Genomic DNA, 21518 nt, shown 5'->3' with positions numbered 1-21518 from the left:
AAATGGCTTAGATACACCATCAAATTCAATTCCTCTTGCACGTATGTAGCATAATAGGATTTCATTATGCTAGGTTAAATATTCACACTTCCTTGAGTTACAGGACAGGCTTCCTTACCTCAAAAGGATAATACATAATATTTTCTACAACTATGATTACATCAAAAATATTGAGTCCACAAAGATTATAAGCATACAAGTAACAATGAACGCAAGGTTTGCTAGAGACATGAATCTTTGCAATTTGCTTTCCAACAGAAAAGCTGCATATAATATTAAGATTCAACAACACTGTAAAACCACTGCAATGCATATATACCAGGGAGAGCATGTGTCAACTCCTTGGTTGTGAACACTTAACTTCACAAAAACAATGCTCTTAAGTAGTTAAAAAAATATTTTCTCAAAAAGATTTTTACAGACTACCTTAGGTATTTTCACAAGGAAACCCAATGAACTAATTTAACTTTTCCAAATCCTAAGACAAACAAATCCTAAAATTGTTTGTCAATAAGACAAACAAATACACACAAAATGGAGTACAGCCTCTTCAACCTACACTAGCCATTAATACACAGCACTCTACCAAACAAGGCCCTGGTAAAAAAAAAAAACCACACACCAAAACAAACAAAAAAAACCCACAAAAAAACCAAAACACCACCAACAAGAAAATCCCCAAAACACACCCCCCTCCCAAAAACAAACAAGAAACCCCACACTAAGTACAGTGCACAGGCAAAACAACTTCCAGCCCTTCATAAAATAAAAACTGACATCAGAACCCACTGAAAGGTTTCCAAAAACATTCAGTAGAAGCATCTCACTGATGAAAGGCAGCTTCCTGTTCCTAGTCTTAGTAACACACAGGCACGTAAGTGCCTCCCTAGCCTAAGAAGTCCCCCCACCCCCTCCTCCTTCCCTCTCACGCGAAAGAAGTTACTCAAGCATTGTGCTTTAACTTCTGGATGCAGCTCCTTATTTGAGACCGTTTTACCAAAAACATACCTTAGGTATATTCAAGCAGAAGAGGCTATAGATAAAAACTGCCGGTGCTCAACTCAAATAATCCAAAATAACACAGAGTAACTTGAGATCACAGGGGGGAATGCTTGTGACCCCTGTATTTAGGTTGCTCACCTCTCCCATTATAAATTTTCCTAAAGATTTTTAGAATCTTTTAACTCCTTCAGTATTTGGAAGTAGTCTTAACGGTCTCAGCAAGATTTAAATCCTTGACAAAGAGAAACATGCTTTTCAGATGTCCCACAGAACTACAGCTAATACTGATGAAATTGTGCACAGATGATGTCAAGTCATTATTTGTATGTTCCTCAGACAAGTACCAGAAGCATACAAATACCGTGAGTTTCCCCAGAGACTTGGCTTGTGAACCCTGTGCACAACAATTAAAAACACTTGATTGCTGCCACAATCATGACTGAAAGAGATCAAAGGCTGATGCTCCATCCAAGGGTGGTCTACCTCATATCTCCAGACCTCACGCAAGGTTCCAGTACCCAGTTCTCTATAGCAGCACCAGACCTCACTAATCTAACCTCTATGCCCAGCACACCACCATTTACAAAGCCATCTCTTGCTTTTGGATGAGCACAGAAGTGCTGAAGACTGAGGTTACAGGCCACGGCATTACAGAAGTTACTCTTACTGCCACCTATTACGCTTGTAGTGATAGAACCGTACACTAAGAGACACCACACTAGCTAAAAATATTCTGCATGTTATTTTGGAAAAGCTAGGTTGATCACATCTACTGATAAACACTCACACTCTTTCTGTATGTGTGAATTTCACCTCATCACTCCCATGCAACAGCTTTTTTGGCACCTACAGTAACTTAGCAAAATCTTAGAAATTTATTACTGCTATATATTTCTACCATTGTGCTCAGTGTTTTTCAGAAACATTAAGAGCACCAGGCTGACTATCTCAGTTGTCACAGTTACGTGCCTTTGCCTTCTGTTCATTAACAGATGAAGTTATATGCTACAGACAATAATATTACAATTGAAATGTTCATTCTCTGAATTTAAGACAGTAACTTTTCAAGTACTGTGCAGCAAGAGATGCTTCTCATCACTTGGCTCACCTCTAAAAGAGAAGATGATCTCTCTCCTACGCAGATCAGAAATATTTTGCAAGAGCATGATGAAGTGCCATTTTCTACAATAAAAAGAATCAACAAAAACAACATTCCTGCATAACTGACTGGAATTAACACAATTCTATTTTGTGATTTATATGATGAACAGCTTAACTGTACTATCCTAACTAAGCACTTTCATGTTTTGGGAAAACAATGGCTGCTACACGCCACTCCTTCTGCACACCTGCTCCTGGCAATGAGCAACATAAAACCGTATTCCATACTTAAAATAACATTCTCATGAGCACTGAAAGAATTTTTATGTAATCTCATCATGTTTTAGGCTTCTATGGCACTTCAAATACAAAGAAAGCTGAAACGGGGAAAAGTGCATTTTAATTTTGGGAACTCCAGTAGTCTGTACACCTTTTACTACAATGTTTAGAAAACATGGGATTTAAGGATTAAAAACCCCTAAGAAACAACGTCATTGAATAACATCAAGTATGCTGCTTTACTAGTTACACCTGAAGTAACCGCCAGTTATTTTAACGATATGAAAAAGACTTCCGTAGGGAAAACCCCGGCATAGGCTCCAGGCTCCCAGAATATGAAAAAAAAGCTTCAAAATAACACTCTGCCCGGGCAGACTTCACACTCGCCTCAGCAACCGCGGTCCGAAGCCGGCTCCCGCGCCCACCCACCCCGCTACAGACGGCGAGGCCCCGCCGCGCAGCCCCGCCTCCTGCGCCGAGACCCCGCCGGCGGCGGGCCAGGCGCAGCTGCAGGCCGCGACCGGCCGGCTCGCCGCAGACGCCTGACAGACCCCGCTGCCCCCCCGCCACGCTCAGGCGCTGCCCGCCCCGCCGGGCCGCCCTCGCTCGTCTTCAACGCGGGACGAGAGAAACGCGCCTCCCGCGCCCGGGGGGGCGGCGGCGGTGGCCGAAGGCTGGGGGAGGAGGATCCCCGCGGAGCGGCCGCGCCGGGCTCGGGGCCTCGCACAAAATGGCTCTAAGTGCTTCCGCTCCTCCCCCCGCTCGAGATGAGGGATGGAGCCGCCGCCGGGCTTTGGCGCCCCGGGACCGCGAGGTGCCCGGTCCCTCCCGCCGGCCCCGCTACCTCCCGCGGGGGGACGGCGGGGACGACGGCGGCGCCGGGGAGGGGGGCGGGGGGGCTCGGCAGCGGGGAGGAGCGCTCGCGCGGCCACTCACCTCCCGCCCGCGGTGCGGAGGCCTCGCTCTCCCAGCACGCTAGCTGCCTGGGCCGCACCCGTCACATCGAGGGCGAAGCGCCGCCACCGCCCACGCCTGCCGCCACCTCTGCGCCCGCAACCGGCTCCACCGGGACCGCCGCTCCGCAGCCGGGGTGGTCGCCGCCGCGCCCCCCCGCCCGGGCTCCCTCGCGCGCCGCTCCCGCCCGCTCTTTATTTGCGGATTCTCTGCGCTACAAAATGGCGCCCAAGGAGGAAATGAGCGCCCGGCCGCCCCGCCCGCGGGCCGCCCCCCACGTGAGGGGCGGGGCGCTGCGCGCGCAGCCAGCGTGGGGCGGCGGGAAGCGCCGCAGTGGCGCGGTGGGGCCGAGCGCGGGGACCCCGGCCCGCTGGCGGGGCTGCTTCTGGGGCGCCCGCCCGCCGGATAGGCGCTGTCGGTGCGCCCCTGCCTTGCCGGCGCGACGGTGTCCTGGGGTTATTTGAACGTTGATTTCAAGCCCGTCAGTTACGGAGGGGAGGGGCGGGGCGGGGGAGCGCGCGGCGGGACGCGGGGCATCCTGGGGCGGGCGGAAGGATACGGGCGCTGCGCGGCCTCTGCCGGCGGGAGGCGCCGCTGCCGCTTCCTCCCGCCCCAGCCTGCGCCTCCGCCGCGGCCTCGCCCGTGAAACCGGCTGACGGGGAGCGCCGGGGGGAGTCCCGGGGGGAGCGCCTGGGAAACCCGCTTGGCGCCCTCTCGGAAGGCTGACGGAAAGGATGGCTTCTCTAGAGAGGAGAACTGCGAGCAGCAGTTAATAACGGGCACGATGGGCGCCGGGGTTCCCAGCCTGACTTGTGGGGCTCTCTGCCCGTCTGCCAGGTCGGGGAATGGCCGTTTTCACTCGGTTAAACCGAGCTCAGCGGTATCGGTGCGAGTCAGTGTCATTAGTTGACAGTGAAAGAAAAGGTAGTTACGTTCCAGCAGCTTCTAAAGAAATTAAACTTAAGTTTCAGCATTTGGGAAAAATAAAGCATACTATTTGTCCTTAGTTGCAATCTAGCACTGAGCTGCTACTTTAAAATCAAATTTATCTTCTATACCATCTTGATTTCTCAAGCTATGTTATTGAGACAAGTAAATGCGTTCCCCTCTTGCTAGCAAAGTCATAAAGCTTCTGTAGGCTAAATTAGTCTGTCAGCTGGGTTGTGCAGGCGGAGTTGATGGTTGCTCCCTACATCACTGTTGAGGATGCTCTAGAAATCTGCTCGCCCGACTCTGTTACTGGTAGTACAAAGACTGTGTTTGCTACAGAACAGATTCTAATGTACGTGTCCCCATATCTCTGTGTGTGTGTGCATATATAGACACATGGATTTTCAGTGAGAACTTGAAACCTTTTGAAACCCGTGCCATGCTTCAAGTGATTTGGCATGGATACCCAAAAAAGGGTAAGGATTGTGTGATTAGTGATCACAAGGACAGAGGGCTTGAATTAATGCCTTTGAACTCTTACTTTCAAGCTGAAAAAGATAGGCTGTGATTACTATTCTGGGTTTCCTGCTCCTGCCTCTGGTTTCCTCCAAAAATACCTTGCAGGTATTTGGTTTAAGCTTTCAAGATACTAATTAACAGATGAAGCCACCACAGGATATGGTAGCATGGACTAGGTGCTGAAATACCAAGTTAGTCCTTAATATGAACATTAATGTAGCAAATCGACTTGATTTCCTCATGCACAAATGTAAACATTACAATACTAAAAATGCTTATAAGCCATATAGGACAAGAAATGGAAACTTCTTCCGTATAAAAGGGATGCAGAGCTGTACTTAAGGCTGTTTCTGTTGTATTTCTATTCTCTATATAAATTGTCTAACGTTTTCTGTGTATCAGTAGTGATTTAAATACCAGATCTCCCAATATTTGCCTGGAGTTTGCCTATTCTTTATTATGTTCAGAAACCAGGCCTCCCTTGTGTCTTTTTAATAGTACAGATAAAGGTCTGGCTTAGATACACTGTAAGGTGCGGGACCTTAAACCTTCCACCAGTGCCTGTTGTTTGTATTCATGAGCATGTAGAAAATATTCCTGCACTTTTTTTACCCTTTGTCAGCACTTAGTTATTTAAAACTTATCTTTAGAAGCGTAGATTACATTTGTGGGAAATGTGCTAGCTGAGCAGCCAGCCAGAGACATCTAGAGGTAAGAGGAATCAGTCTGTAGAGGTTTATATTCTGGCCTGCCTTCTTTCTGTCCCTTCAAATTAACACCTGTATTATCAGCCTACACTTAAATTTTTTGTTTGAGAAAATAGGAGCAGCAATTTGTTAACGGTCTTACGATACTTTTGGGAAGAGGACATTTAACTGAAATAGTCTTTTATTCTCTTTGCACATCACCTAAAGCAGTGAGAACCAACCTAGGATATTTTAAGGCTACTGGAATAAACATGTTGACACCAGCATTGGGTTGTGTTTACAACGTGATAATGGGAGTAAATTTGCTTTTCAAATAGGTGCTAGCATAACCCCCAGCAGCATCGTTTGTCCTCAGATGAGAGGACACGTAACAATCTGTCCAAGCACCAACATAAAAGCAAAATTCAGATGTTCATTCATCTATAATGATAAGATGAAATAGGAACCAGATTCTGACTGTGGACAGTACAGCTTGCCATAATTAAACACAAGAAATAAATGTGTTTATGTGAAATGTGAAAGTAACCACTGCACTTATCATTAAGTTTCGTTGTGTTTCTGTCTCTGTTTAAGAGGTCATGTGAATTGTATGGTAAAATTGTTGCAGACCCTTTCTCTTCTACATTTGGCTTTGATGGAAAAGTTAATTAAAAAAGGCGGAATAATGTCCTGACGAGACCATCGTTTGGCGTTAAGAGTAAACCCCCTGCACTCCCACACCACTGCCTCCGCTCTTCCTAGCGCCGCTTTCAGGCCCAGGGCCTGCTCAGGGGATATTAATGGAAGCAGTTCTCATTTTTGTTTTAAATCTGTTCGTATTGTCTCATCCCGTTTTAGGTTCCCTTAATGACAGTGTGTCGTTCATTAACTTACTTATTGATTGACTGGAAGCCTTGTAATTGTTTTTACCTGCTCAGTTCTGGGTTTCCTTTTTGCCCCTTGGTTTGGGATGGAAGCCAGCTGGAACTGCTGTTTGTCACCTTTTTTTTTGCCTTACTTTTCTGCTCGCAGTCTGTCACGCCTTCGCGTGGGCCTCTGCCCCCCGCGGCACGGGGGGAGCGCTGCGGGGCTCAGAGCCTGGGGACCGTGAGGGTGTTTTTCGTGGCTGAATGGTGAGTGGCAGGTGAAACACCACAGTGTGGGAAATGCAGGCTTTAAGGAAAACTGCTTACTAGTATAAGGGACTCATAAAATAATAGTCTGCAGGTGAGGAAAGCTAGGAAATAGGAAAAAAGCGAGATAAAGTGTTGTTCAGAAGAAAAAAAAAGTTTGCAGTACTGTTATGTACATTTCTTAGCATTTTAAAGGACCTTAAAATATCAGGAACTAAAGAAAGGTTAATCAGCTCTTGCAAGGGTTGTCCTTGACTTGGAAGGACATGAGATGGAGGAAGGCGAAACCGCGGCACGTCTGCTGCTGGAGCAGAGGGTGAGCTCCTGGGGGGCACTAGAAAAGACTGCTGTAGCCTACAGGTGTGGGGGGAAGATAAAATGTATGGATTGCTGCACTGTGAAGAAAGCAATACAGAGGGGTCCTTCAGGTAACTACTAGGTAAAGACCTGGGCAGCAAAAAGCCCAAATTTGACATCCATGAACTATCCCTCTCTTACAGAAGCTTCCTCAACACTAGGCTGCAAGCTTAATGCTTTCTTTATATCCCCTGATAAGACCTTTTTAAGGATCTTACTGGAATTATCACATATTTTCCTTCCATTTTTAAAGCAAGAAGTAACTAGAACTTCTTCAGAAAGCTCTTATAAGGACTTGTCTTTTAATTACCAGTAATTGTTTATGATTTTTTTATATATAAGACTCCATGAAAGCATATAAAATCAGCAGTATCATAATGTACAGCTCCACAGACCCAGTTTGATTTGCAACTCTTGTCTCCAAGATGGCAGCGCTTGCGACGCTACTGCACGCCTGTGAATTGTGGTGTGAAACACAGCGGCCAGGGATTTTGTTCCTGTTAGGGGCTAACTGCGGCGGTGAGTGAACTCCAGAGCCTCTCCTGCAGACATCCCCTGACTGACAATCAAGATATAATTACAGCCAAATGATGACTCAAGTTAAATTAAGTTTTGGGATGCTTGATAAATGCTGCAAGCTTGCATTTGAAGAAGCAGCATGCATATAGTTGCTAAGGATATAAACCCAGGTATTTATTATACCTTTTTTTAAGCCATAGAAAGACCATGAGGGTTTTAATAATGCAAAGGTTTTTCTGTTTGAGGGGAAGACAGCAATTTTTATTAAATACTGATTGGATTATGAGCTTTCCCTGACAAAAATAGATTCAAGGAAAACACAGATTGCTCTTAACCCAGCCAGGAACATTTTTTGCCTATCAGGAACTTGATTTCCAAGGACCCGATCAGTCAGGTTGGAGTTTGAGGCTGAGGAATTTTAGAAAATATGAATCTCATCCTCGCTGCGAAAACAGTTTGTTCTTTGAGGCATACTTATGTATGTGCTGAACTTACCCGTAGACAACTGAGTGTCAGTCCAATGGTAAGAAAACTTGGAAAAAGAAAGAATTGTCTTTCTAGACCTGAGAAAGGTCCTAAAGGTGTCCACCAAGCCTGAGCACCCTATATATCCTGACACGGTGTCACAGTATGTGGAGAAAGGGAAAGGCTTCCTCAGACCTTTCCCAAGTGAAAAAGGCCCCGGTTTTCATGAGATGATGCTTCTTGTTGAGCTTACTTGTTTCGGTAGCTGATTTAATTTTTTTAAGGAGAAAAAAAGGGTGACCTTGCTGTTCTTTTGTCAAAGAGCAAAGAGCTGGCTTTTTGCTTAGACCAACCACAGAAAAATTGGTATTCCCTATCGGGAATAAAAGTAATTTCAAACACAGACAAAGCACAGAAAACCTGTATCTAAAGGGTGAATGCCTCTTAAATGCTTTCAGATGAGAACTATGGACCCCCAAAGTATTAAGGATTATGGGGCGTCTTACGTAATTACTGTGACAAGGTTTGACTCCCATCTTTGAAGACACCGGTTTTAGCGTACACTCCTGCAAAAGTAGTGAAGTGTGTTCCATGCTGCTGGCAAAGAATAAAAAACAAGAGAGAAATAAGGAAAAGCAGGATACTCTTATCACTATTGGTAACAGAAGTCCCAAATGTTGGCCAATTATTTGACGTTAAATTTAAGTACCATAAGTATCATATCCTACAGTAAAGGGCCAGTTTCACAAAATATGAAGATGGATTGCCTCTGCTTCAAGCTTACATCTTGATCGTGGGAACACGTTGGGATTTGCTTATTTCGTTGCTGTGAGTGTTCCCACAGAGCTGTGGATCAACTGAACACCGACGAGGACGTGAACAACGTTGTATCTCCGCGAGTGACCAGAAGAGCACACCAGTTTCTTCTGGCTGTACGGTATGGAATGATGCAAGGCAATATCGGCAGGGAAGGAGAGGAGCCACATCTTCTTCCCTAAGATATCCCACGTGCATTTTTTTCTGTAAGGATCCCAACAAAGCAGATATTGGTACCATTATTTGTGTATAAGATTTTAAAGACTAGAGAATTTCCTGTTACAGGGAAGTTGTAAAATTAAGTTTGTTTTTTTTAAATTATAGAATGATCTATCAAGATTTATGAATTTAAAGTAATTGTTCTTTGCAATTTTTTTGCCTATAAAAGGTGCAGCTTATTTTTTATCAAACTCACATCCCCAACAAAAGCATTTTTGTAAATATTCACTGACCAAGTGTCAGATTTATGGTAAAAAGCAAGGGTTTCACATTTTGGTAACAACACTGATCTTTGTAAAGGTTAAATATAGAAAACAATTTTTAGCAGAAGAGTAAATTAGTGCACACTGAAATGCTCTAAATTGTAGCCTATTTCTAAAAAAACCTGAGCCACCATTACCAAATGAAAATGACAGAATCTTTGCACTTTGAGTATTTCACAGAAGGCACAGTCCATTTCATTGTGTTCATAGAAAGGTAATAAATAAACTTTGCGCAACATAGCCTTACTCTTTTACTGATAGCAAGTAAGGTCTCTGTTCTGAATTGACGTCCTAATTTTTACTGACTTCATTTCCCAGAGCTTAGATTTCTAAGAAATAGTAAAATGTACCAGCGTAGGGCAGTAGTTTGCTATGGAGTATCATGCTGCTCATTAACTACACTGAATTTAAAAGCACAGCTGCCTAGTCGTGTTTAATTTTTTTTTCTTCTACATTTAAATAACTTAACTTTGATCTGCACCACACGTTTCATAATTATTTGCCTTTGTGCAATTGCTATGTTATTTTGTTCCTTTACATGTCCCTTTTATGCATTCGGATCTCAATCCTGGACACCGTCCAAGCAGAGTTAAATAGGGTACTGCAAGTCCGGTAAAGATACCAAGATAAAACTCATTCATCTTTTGTCATTTCAGGGTGGCCCAACGTTGCAGCCTGGTCCGTCACTCGTGTTGAGTTGCAAAACAGTTCTGCTGTTTGGGGCTGAGAGCAGAGGTGCAGCAGGTCGGTGCACTGGGGTGAGCTGGCCTGAAGGCCCTGGGCCTGCTTCACGTTCAACCTCTTGCTGCCTGTTAGCGGACCAAAGGTGGAGTGTGGGGAGGGAAGGGGCTGAAGCCTCACTTCATGTTCTACTCGGTATTTATGGTGGTATGTGCGTAGTTTTAAATACAAGGGAATCCTGTCTGTAAGGCTTACTTCAGGTGTATTGTCGTTTTTGGACTTTGCACACCTGCTAACATTTAGTGTTAATCTGAGCTCATCTGACATTATTGATTTTTATTTGCATTGATGACCTTAAGTTGTAATCAGTCAAATATTACATTAAGAATGACGTATTGGTATATGGTACAGTTGATAAACTAGGTTACTTGGTGCTGCCCTCCTACAGCTATATTACTCATTCTCTACTGAATTTTGAAAAGATACAAAGACTACATTCAGTTTTATAGGGTTGCTCAGGAACTGTACAATATTTTTCTAAAACAATCACTCTGTATTACTTAAAATCATATATTCATGAGTTTTGCTTGTAGGGTAGATCTACTAGTTACTTACTGATGAGTCTTTTGAAAAGACACCAAACATGTTTTTCTCATCCAGATTTAATCTGAGGTCTTTGTTAGTGTTATCAGCTGCCCTGAGTGCACAACATCATTAAAGAAAAGCTGTAGCGCGTGCGCGCCCATTGCCAATTAATGCATCCTTAGGAGACTGGTAGATCGGTCCACCTAGGGAGTTGGCTGCCCACGGGATCTTCCAGAGATTTCCTTTCCTGAAGACATCTGGGGGGATTCTTCTCTTGCCAAAAGCTGGAAACTGCAAAGTAACTGAATAAGTCTTATGACACGTGGTTCCCTCCTTTGGCCTTATCCTTCAGTCAGACTGAAATATCTAAAAGGAGAAACCTATTTTGAGTGTTTGAGTTACTCCGACCAGCATGGTTTAACAGTTATTGGTGAAATCCAGGCTAACAGTCTTGCTTTCCATAGCTGAAGTGGGGTTTTCTCCTATCTAGTAATGCTTTTTACATTGTGAAGCAAAAATAGTGACTGGTAGGAGCCAGAGGAATCCAACTCAGGTATTGTATTGCTCCTGTTGCTCAGTGTTTCCCCTCAGAGGGTTGAGATACATTTTATGCATGCAGATTTAATACCACCAAGTTCAGGTTAGCCAACATGCAGAATGTGATTGGTGCATCCACTGTCTTATACGTTTGTCATCTCACACTGTCTGCTTTTCTGGGACTTAACTCCTCCTTCCCCCCCCCCCCGAAAAAAGGGAGGAAATTTTACTATGCTGATAAAAAATATATTCCCCCAACTTTGCTGATACTCTAGCGAAGGCAGGAGTGACAGAACATTACCTAACCATCCTCTTGGCCTTCAGTTGCAACTTCAATGTGCACGAGTCAGCACAGGATGCAGCACGGGAGGGAATAAGGGCTGAAGGTCTGGGCTGCGAGATAGACGAGTGATTTCAGCCCATCTCTCTTTTTTTTTTTTTTTTTTTTTTTTTTACTGCAGTTACTTTCTTTGACTTACTGGTTCCTCCCTTTACTCTGTCTCTTTTTCCTCCAAACGTCTTAATATTGTTGCTCCCTACCCCGCATCTCTGGGCTTCCCAGCTACCTTTCCCCACAGACAAACACTCCTGCCCGCCTGCCTGCCGGGCCAAGGCCCGCCGCCGCCGCCCCCGCCGCCGCCGCCTCCCCTTCCAGCCTCCGCCCGCCCGGCTGCCGGGGAGCTCCTGCTCCCAGCGCCGCCTCCCGCGGGGGCGGCCCGCCAGCAGCCCCCCGCACCGAGGCAGGCCCTGGGCCGGCCAGCGGCAGAGCACATACAACAAAGTATAGGTGTGGTAGGCTTCTGTTAAATTTAAAAACAAACCAACCAACCAACAAAAGGGACGTGTTGGTAACCTCCGGGTGTCAGTACCTGTCGCTGAGCGGACCAAAGCGCGACAGGCCATTTTGTACCGACTGATTTAAATGACTGTTCCGTTCTGTGGGGTTCCGCTCGCGCAGATCCTCTGAAACGAAGGCACTGCCTACGGCCTCCGCGAGTAACGGAGCATCTGCTCTGCCCGCTTGCTTTTCTGAAAAAGCAAACCGAGAATTGGCAGGAGTGGGCCCAGGGCGCCGAGCAGACCCGGTGCGTTGCCGGGACGGGGGAGAGGGCGGTTGCCGGAGGCCCGGCAGCGGAGGCGGCAGGGCCGCTGCGCTCACCGCCGGCGGCAGGGAGGGGGCCGCGGCCGCCCCTACCCCCGCCGCCGGCCGTCCCGCCTGCCCGCTCGCCCCAGGGAGCCGGTCGCCAATCAGCCCTGCGGGCCCCCTCGGCCCGCCCCGCTGCCGGCAGCGGCCCGCCCCGCCCGGCGGCAGGCGAGGGGCGGGACCGGCAACACGCGAGGGGCGGCCCCGCCGCCGGCTCCCCTCTCGCCCCGGCCGCGGCCGCCGCCTCCCGCTGCCGCTCGCAGCCGCCGCTCGCAGCCGCCGCCGCCGCCGCCATGAGCACGGACCCCGTCGTCTTCGTCTCCGCCGCCAGGACCGCCGTCGGTGAGGGGCCGGGCCGGGCCGGGCCGGGCGGCGCGTGCCCCCCTCCGCGGGCCGGGTGCCCCCGGTGCCGGCGCTGAGCTCTCTCCCTCTGTGTCCGCCCAGGCTCCTTCAACGGCGGGCTGGCCGCGCTGCCGGCGCACGAGCTGGGGGCCGCCGTCATCCGCGAGGTGCTGCGGCGGGCCGGGCTGGCCCCCGCGGAGGTGTCGGAGGTGGTGCTGGGGCACGTCCTCGCCGCAGGTAGGCGGGCGGCGGCGGCGGGGGGCGGCCCTGCTGCCGGGGCCGGGGCCGGGGCCGGGGCCGGGCGGTGCTGGCGGGCTCTCCTCCCGCCTCGGGGGCCCCATTGAAACGGCGCGGGGCTCGGGCGGCGGAGCGCTGTTCCTTGCCGTTCAGCACGGCGATCGTTAACAAAGGACTGGAGCGGCGGCCTGGCCGCTTTTCCGCGCGCCCGGGGTGACCAAGCCCACGGCTGGGTGTTGGGAAGGGGTGTGGGGGGGACGCGCTGGGGTTTGTAAATCCCCGAGGCAGCGAAGGCTGCCTGTGAAAGTCAGTTGCTTTTCTTCTTCCTCATCCCTCTCGTAAATTAACATCATAAGTAACGATAACGCGGAGATTTTAAGAGCGAGGCCTGCATGTGCATTTGTCTGCAAGACCGACCTGCCTCTTGCTTGGGGAGAAATATTTTGATTTAATGAAAATGTGGCTGATGGGGAATTGTTTGTTTTGAAACAGTGCTCTGCTTTTTCCAGGCTAATGTTTAACCAGCGGAGTCATAGGGCAGGTTTGTATTTTAAAATAAAGGAAATAAGTATTTTTGGCTTACTTAAAGGTGATCCAGATTCTTGTTTATTTTTAGCTCCCTGAATGATGTGCTCTCCTTCTCCATTTCTTTACATACAAAGAGCTGGCATTACTTTGGTCTGGGGAGATGCAGATGAAGAATGTTTCCTTTGAATAGAGTGCTCCTATTCTCTCCCATCAGGATTACAACAAAGAATGGAAGCTTGCGTGACTGTCCTTGCATAATTGTGCTTTTGGTTTCCATAGGAACTTTTAGGGGAAGTTGTCTGCTGGCGATGTACAGAAGATGTCAAAAAGAAACCCTTCAGCGAGTAGCAATTTAAATGAGCTCTCATCTTACACACCTACAACAGGCTAGCGCTAATTTGAAGTTGGTGTTTCATCTGACCTGCCATCAAAAGCAGAGTTGCGGATATAAAACTATTAGTGTCAAGTCCCTGATCTCACAGATATTTTAAATATAAAAGAGAGAGGTAACTTAGCTCCTGTTTACAGATTACTGCTGGGAACTTCTCTGTCTACCAACTGAAAATAGAAGCGAGCTCTAAATTTTGGTGGATTGGGGGTACCTGTTGTCAAATGTGACAAGGCTGACATTTGTTTTTTAAGAACAAAGGGAAAATGCTGCCTGTTCCTGCAGGTGCCGGCCAGAACCCCGTCCGGCAGGCGAGTGTTGCTGCAGGAATCCCTTACTCTGTGCCCGCCTGGAGCTGCCAGATGATCTGCGGGTCAGGCCTGAAAGCAGTATGCCTGGCTGCTCAGTCCATACTGACGGGAGACTCCAGCATCGTGGTCGCAGGAGGCATGGAAAGTATGAGCAAGGTAAAGCGAATGATTGCACTCGCGTTGTGCTGACTTACTGGGAGCAAACAGCATTTAGCTATGTTGAAACACTGTATTTCTAGGCTAATGCTCTGGTGGCAGATTGGAAGAGGAGTTTCAGTTTCTGCATTTGGGAATGAATTCACACATGCAACAATTGACTTCAGGAGCTTTTTTTTTTTTTTTTTTTTAAAGAAAGACCTGATACTGTAGCTACTGAAAAGGTGTCATGCAAACACACACCACATTTAAAATTCCATTTGAATTCCCATCTAGCCCGGTTGTGGTGAATTACTTGCTTGTGACAGCTGGCAACAGACAGGTTTTTTTTGTGTTGCAAGAAGCCCAGAGAAGGAATAATGGGAAACGTTATTGTTCACCAAGCAATTTGAGCTTGGAAAGGAAGCAAAGGGCTTTAATTTCAAGGTTTTCAGTTCGAGGCTGTATCGAGGAATGGTGCTGGGCTGGCGATATGATCCCTAACAAGGCAGTGGCCTCTTCTGCTGAGGCTCGCTAGCTGCCTGCGCTGAGAGCGATGTTGGCGTTGGCTGGCAGCGGGGTGCCATCGGGAGCCACGTAGAGCAGACTGGTAGGATGGGGGACCCACAGCCGTATGGCCCCAGGTACGATTGATTTGATGTGTGGAGAGAAAACATTTGGTGCTTGGTCATCTGCTGCCAGGGAAATGCACAGGCCAAACAGAGCATGCCAGCTGGCAGACTCCGGAGGGAGAGACGAAGCAGGCAGCCAGGGAGCCTGCCGGGATTTGGGATAGCTACCTGCACCTGCAAGGCAGGGGTCTGTCTCTTCAGCTGTCTGGCTGTATTGTGGACTGGAGATTTAAAACATCTAACTCCTTTTGAAATACCTTCTTTCAGGCTCCTCATGTAATTCACATGCGAGCTGGGGTGAAAATGGGAGAAGCTTCCTTGCAGGACACTATAATCCTTGATGGCCTTACAGATGCTTTTTATCAGTATCATATGGGTATAACAGGTAAGTGGTGACAGTCCAGAAAATGAAACGGTTAACTGGGGAAGGGGGAAGAATTCACTGATATGAAATTTCAGAAATCTGAAGTTTCAAATAAGGTGTTTCAAGCTCTCTTTAAGTTGTATTTGTGAAAAAAAAAAAAAAAAAGAAATCCCTAATAATGAGAGGCACTGAAGGCATTGTGTGCTTTGTTTTTTTTTTTTTTTCTGTCTGAGCTAATCTCACTGCATCTCTTTTGCATCTGAGCAGTTTAATTTAATTTCAGGAAAAATAAAATAATCCCTATATGTAACTGAAGCATTCAGCAGCACAGACTTACAGTGAGGGGGAATTCTGTAAAGTGTACTGTGGATACACATCATTCTGCAGCTTCATGTTATTGCATGCTGGATGGGATGGTCAGCCAACTGCTTTTTCAGACCCTGATTATGAAACAGACTAACTTCAGAACTGTTCCCTCCTCTGAAGTAGCTGTAGAGAGATCTGAGCATAATAATTCAGAGAAGCAATAAACTAGAAAAGCTTGCTTGCATTTGTATGTAACTTGATATACCATTTGAGAGGAGATCCTGCACAGAAAGTTTCACCCTCAAAAGAAAACAGAGAATCATAAGCAAACAAAATGAGGAAATCGTAATGAAAACTGTTCAACAAGCTTAGCTGCTTGCTACAGCAAACATTAATGACTACCTTTGTGCTTACAATTCTACAACTTAGAATTTTAGCACTTCCTGATGGCAATTTGCATTTTGTTCCTATTTCAGCTGAAAACGTGGCCAATCAGTGGCAAGTCAGCAGAGGGGAACAAGACCAACTTGCTGTACAGTCACAAAACAGGGCAGAGGCAGCACAGAAAGCTGGCTATTTTACGAAAGAAATTGTTCCTGTTCTTGTACCTTCTAAAAAAGGTAGGTGTGAATGCATAATGAGAACTGATTTTAAAGAAAAACCTGTTTTCTCTATGACTGCTGTGGTCAGTGGATGGTTTCCCAGTTATATAGCCTTTTCTGTAAGCTGTTCTGTAAGCATGTAGCCTGTTGCTCTCTTTGTTGACTTCCAGTGGCTATTTTTTGAAATAAGAGAGAAACAACGCAAATGTGGAATATCTAAAGGTAGCTCTCTGCAAATACTATTTTATTGGGGATGTAATTACTACCCAGGCAAACCGCTGACTTAACATAGGCTCGGATATGGTACCAAGATCAGTATTTTCGCTTTGTTAGACTCCTGCTGCACCAAACTTAAAACAGTCACGTTGATCTGCCAAACCTTGCCCACCTAGTAAAATACACAGTGACAATAATTAGATCTGAATCTGAATTCCCTCAGTGCCAGGAGGCACACAAGGCGCGAACATCGTTCTTCCACTTCGATCGGTCCACGGCCGCGTGCTCTGGAGTCAAGGGCCACAGCGCAGTCTTCCGTCGGTTTCCCCCTCAGGACAGGACCGATCCAGCTCCATCTCCTCCTCCTCACTTCATTACCGATTTTCTCCATCCCCGCCATTTCTGATGCTCGTCGTTTCTGCAACTTTTTATTTTTTTTTCCGGGAGGAGGTAGTTGGCCTCCTGCCCAACCCCCATGACTTGGAGGGCCAGTGGTTTTTCTGTCAGGGTGGCCTTCCCTTAGGCTGCGTTGGTTCGCGGCACCTTCTTCAATTTTATCCGGTGCACCCTCCAGAGAGGGATCCCCTATCCGCCACCCAGGGGACGCGCCTTCTAGCCGTGCAGCCCCAGCCGAAGGGACAATAATTAGGGTTTCTAGTTAATTAACTGTGTCAGGTTACATATATTAGGTGTGTTTCTCTTTACGTCTGTTAGGGATATAAACAGACCTATTATGGTGCTTGAGCAAAAGGTCTGTTTCTAGAGCAGGGGAATTCCCGCAGCTCCTTGTGAGGTGACTGCAAAAACTGAATTTTCCAAACAGAAATCAAGAATCAGTTGTTCAACATTTGCTTTGAATAGACCCTGTGGGAAAAGTTCTGATGTTAGGCCCGTTACAAACTAATGAAGGGCTTTCCTGATGCCAGTTGATGACACTTGACTACTCTTTGCAAGAAGAGGAACAGCAAGAACAAGATCTGCTTTTGTACAGCTAGACAGTATTTTAGTTGTTAGTGTTTGTCTCAGGAGCCCCAGCTGTCTGTCCTGCTACAAGATGCTGGAGGGAGCTTTAACAAATTGCACTGAGTTGGAAGCTGCCTCCAACAGAACGGCTTGCTGGTTGAAAGGAATACGGCCAATATTCCCCCTCAGCCTGTTGTTTGCGCCAGATTTCTGATTGAGACAAGTGTGTGCGATTAGACCCTCCTGTGAGCATAACGCTCTGTTTTTCAGGTCCTATAGAAGTTAAAACAGATGAACACCCTCGACATGGGAGCAACTTGGAGACCGTGGCAAAGTTAAAGCCGTGTTTCCTGACAGACGGAACTGGGACAGTAACAGCGGCTAATGCTTCAGGTTGGTCTGTCTGGCTAAAACTGAAATGGGAAAGAACAGCAGCTGCTTGTGGCTCGAGGCAGGGTCTCTGCGAGGGGCCGGCTGCCACGTGGTTACTGCTGAATATATTTTGCAGAAAATGGGAATGCGTTTGGCAACATAAGTAGAACTCAAATATAACTGTGGTGGAGGATTTCTTTACAGATGAGTTGTCTCTTTTTTTTTTTTTTTTTTCCTTGCTGTCTGTGAAGCAATACAAGTGTTTGGACAGTAACAGCAATATTTGATAGGCTGGAAGAAAGAGAAACTACATCCTCTCTTTTTAAAACTAGCTGTCTGGTGGTTTCTAATACTGCGGGTCTGGACAAAGGAAAACTTAACAATTCATGTTTGAAAACGTTGCTCTCCTGCCACAGGCCACTTTGAAACTTCTTGCTTGGTCCTTATGCTGCCTCTTCCACAGTCCACCTAACAGATCTGATGTGCTCCTTTTTCAGATTGTGTCCCAACTCTTCCACTTGCTGCTTTCTAAATCGACATCGCAAACCTGTCACATTTACAGCACTAGAGATACGTTACCCATTTTAAGTGTTCGTGTCGGAGGGCAGACTTGGCTGATCCAAAAAAAATACTGACCTAAACCAACGAAAGATTTGTGATCTTTTGTTTTGTCGGAATGGTGAACTTATGCAAGCAGGAAAAGGTGGTACAGTAAAAGCCATAAAACCCAAGAAATACATAAAAGTTGTTTGTCGTTCCACAGGTATAAATGATGGAGCTGCAGCTGTAATTCTAATGAAGAAATCGGAAGCTGCTAGGAGAGGTCTTACGCCTTTGGCTCAGATTGTATCTTGGGCTCAGACAGGTGTAGATCCATCTATCATGGGAGTAGGGCCCATTTCAGCAATAAAGAAAGCTGTAAGTAGTTATCTATCTATCTATGTATCTGTTATTTAAAACCTCTTGTTTGTAATCACTTTTCATTTTCAGGCCATGTCTTGGTTTTTCTGTATTCTAAGGAAAACTCAGTAGAAGAATTTAACTAAGTGAAAACAAGACTTTAGCGGAGAGTATATAAGATTTCTAGTACTACCAGGCTAGTGCCTACTTGTTGGGGGGAAAAAAAAAATGTATAGGTGTATGAATGGAGTTTAGAACATAAACTAGTCAGGTTTGTGAAAGGCCACCTAGATAGCCTAGGAGGCTAAAGCTCAGATTTCGCGGGTGCGTATGCTAACCTCATTTGAGGATGATTCGTTTCTGCCACGGTATGGTTCTGGTGCTGCGTCTGGCCAGGTTCGTTTTCAGATCGCTGCCTGGTTGTATTTGCAACAGCACAACACCGACAGAAGGGCCAGTGAGTGCACCGGCGTTAGCAGATGTGATGGCGCCTTCTGTGTTTTGGTTTGCCCTGCGCGTGGGTTGGAGCACGCAAATTGGATTCCTTTCAGATGAAACTAAGCAAGAAGGCGTGCTCTGGAACCACACCTCGTGTGCTAAGACCGTTATTGCACCCGCCGACGGGCTGTGTTCAGTCCACAGGACGAGGTTCTCGAATAAAACGCCCTGAGTGAGCAGCTCCTACGGTACCACGTTGGTTGCTACTACAGACTTAGCCCATGGCAACCCCAGCTGATTATTTGCTAAAACTGAGCGTGGAAAGAGCTCTTGTACAGCTGATAAGGATAGATTTGCTTTAGTATTCCTTCTTAGTTTTATTTATACTGTGTAAAGGCCTTATTTTGTTCGTCTCTGAAATGTCCCGGCAATGCAGAAGCCTGACTTGAACTCACCCAAGCTCTGCGGCGTTTAACGGGAAAATCAGAACTGTAATGCTGAAGCTTTTTCTTATCAGATCTCAAACTGTTCTTTTAAATCAAGAATGCTATAAATGTATATACAATACACATTTTTAGTTTAAATTGTAGGACAGACAAGCTGTATTTAACAGTACCTATAATGTTATAGGTACTCTGAAAAAGGGCACACTACTTCTTGATGTAAACTTTGTGATGTATATTACCAAATACTTCACACCCTCCATATATTATCACTCTCTTCAGAGTTTCATTGTAGCACTTTATAGTGAGAGAACAACCAGGCCATGCATTTTAGCGTTGCAACAACAGAGTAAATCTTTAAAAGACAAGACTTTTCCCAGAAGGTGAAGGGTTTCCATACTGTCTCTGTAATACCTAGTAGAAGGAGGCCCTCCTCCTTGACTATAGCCTTGGAGACGCGCTGGCCTGGCCAGCTGGTTGTGAAACATCATTGCTGCAGATGATTCTGCTGCTAAAGCACTGCTGTGAGAAACAGAGCGAATGGAAGGAAGAATGTAAATACGTGAAACATGCCTAAGCCTGAGCCCAAGCAGGTAATTGCACAAGAGTTTCTCAAGTGAAAACATGAGAGACAATCTCCCAAAACAGCTGCCTGTGAGAAGCTTCAAGTGCCCACCTTCAGCTTCAAGGCAGGAGAGACTGGATAAATTACGCTTGACACCCATCACTAACAGGCGCTTCGCTATTTCCTGTGTAAAAATCTGTATTAAGCAGAGAATCTCTAATGGAATCAGACTTACGTCCTGAAAAATTTGCTTTTAATCTGTTAAGACCTGCTTTTGAAAACAGTGCTTGCTCTATTAAGGGCACCACGTATGGTTTGATTCCCACAGTTGCACCACCACCGCTACATGTGTAAAATTAGTCAAGATTTTTTAAGAGCAGCCGGCACGTTATAGCACATCGTACCGACTTTTGCTGACATTGAAATTTTGTCTGTTGTCTTCAAGAATTCTGTCTTCAACCCTCGCTATAAAAACAAAATTTAGTTCCTTCAACTTTTTAGAAGTGGTGGCTTCAAATCACCCAATTTAAGCCTTATTAAAAGCTTCCTCTGGTGCAGAGGAAAACCTAAGAGATAATAAAGCCTCAATTTATTTTCTTTTCTCAGATTGAGAAAGCCAGCTGGACTCTGGAACAAGTTGACCTGTTTGAAATTAATGAAGCCTTTGCCTCGCTATCTGTTGCAATAGCAAAAGAACTGAAAGTAAATCCAGAAAAGGTAACGAGTATGTTTGCAGCCGTAATTAGTTTGCCTCCTGTAATTCAAATTTGTTACATTCTGTGCATCTGGATTGTATTGCAAAGAGGCGGGAACGGACCTTCTCGGGATCATTTTGCCCCGAGCAAAGATGGGGACCCCAGCAGGCACCTCCTTGCGCTGCTCTGCAGCAGGCTGGCGCTGCCAGCGGGCACGCCGCTTCCCGGCTGACCAGGCTGCGACTGCTACGGCGGGCGCACGCCCAACGCGGGGGAACAGCCCGAGCGCGCGTGGAGTTAACTTCAGACTCCGAAGTGGCTGCTGGAAGCGTATTTGCCACTGTGTCCTTCCAGCGATGGCAAAAAGTGCGGGTATTACTCTCGCCCTCCCTCAATTCACCTCGGTTTTCCTCAGAGTAGAGATGGTCCCCTTTCAGAAGAAATACTAATGATGACAGCTGTTGCATCCATTTTCAATTTCTCCTTGAAAGGGTGGTAGCAGGTTCAGGCTTATTCGCAATCCAAGACTGTCCAGTGAAGTCACTCCTGTTGAAACTCAACTAAGCTAGTTAAATGATTTCTTAACTTGACCTTTGGGTTTGTTTTTTGTTTGTTTGTTTGTTTAGATTAATATCCAAGGTGGAGCTATTGCTCTTGGCCACCCTCTTGGCGCCTCTGGCTGTCGCATCCTTGTTACTCTTCTACACGCACTGGAACGAACAGGTGGAAAGCGCGGTGTTGCTGCTCTCTGTGTAGGAGGAGGAATGGGAATAGCCATGTGCGTCGAGAGATGAATGCGAATGGCTGACTAGCTAGGGCTAACTAGCTTTGAAACAGTTTGCTAATAAACTTCTAATCATGGAGCTTACTTTTTTGTTTTGCCTAAAATTA

At 46.4% G+C, this 21518-nt stretch overlaps 2 protein-coding genes across 5 annotated transcripts in view; one reads left to right on the top strand and one right to left on the bottom strand.

Moving 5' to 3' along the window:
- The window catches only part of WTAP (WT1 associated protein), a 28491-nt gene extending 24938 nt beyond the window's left edge, over positions 1–3553 (bottom strand). For 2 of the 4 annotated variants that reach the window (XM_082306041.1, XM_082306047.1), the window contains exons 1-2: positions 3319–3552; positions 2111–2184 (exon numbers count right to left, since the gene is read on the bottom strand). In XM_082306041.1, the coding sequence (XP_082162167.1) occupies positions 2111–2168 (58 nt within the window). In that variant the 5' untranslated portion in view covers positions 2169–2184; positions 3319–3552. Of the gene's footprint in view, positions 1–2110; positions 2185–3318 lie in introns of all 4 variants that reach the window. The other 2 variants (XR_014227581.1, XM_082306042.1) reach the window with 2 other exon arrangements.
- An 8879-nt stretch (positions 3554–12432) lies between these two features.
- ACAT2 (acetyl-CoA acetyltransferase 2) lies at positions 12433–21483 on the top strand. Its single transcript, XM_082306191.1, has 9 exons — positions 12433–12532; positions 12635–12769; positions 13971–14152; positions 15031–15148; positions 15910–16053; positions 17485–17607; positions 18350–18504; positions 20539–20649; positions 21254–21483. Exons 1-9 carry the CDS (start codon positions 12484–12486, stop codon positions 21419–21421), a joined length of 1185 nt encoding a protein of 394 aa, XP_082162317.1. The 5' UTR covers positions 12433–12483; the 3' UTR covers positions 21422–21483.
- The last annotated feature ends 35 nt before the right edge of the window (positions 21484–21518 follow it).

The sequence above is a fragment of the Platalea leucorodia genome (assembly GCF_965183815.1).
Source record: "Platalea leucorodia genome assembly, chromosome: 3".
Lineage (NCBI taxonomy): Eukaryota > Metazoa > Chordata > Aves > Pelecaniformes > Threskiornithidae > Platalea > Platalea leucorodia.
Note: the sequence above shows the minus strand (reverse complement) of the source record. Positions and strands in the feature narration are given on the sequence as shown.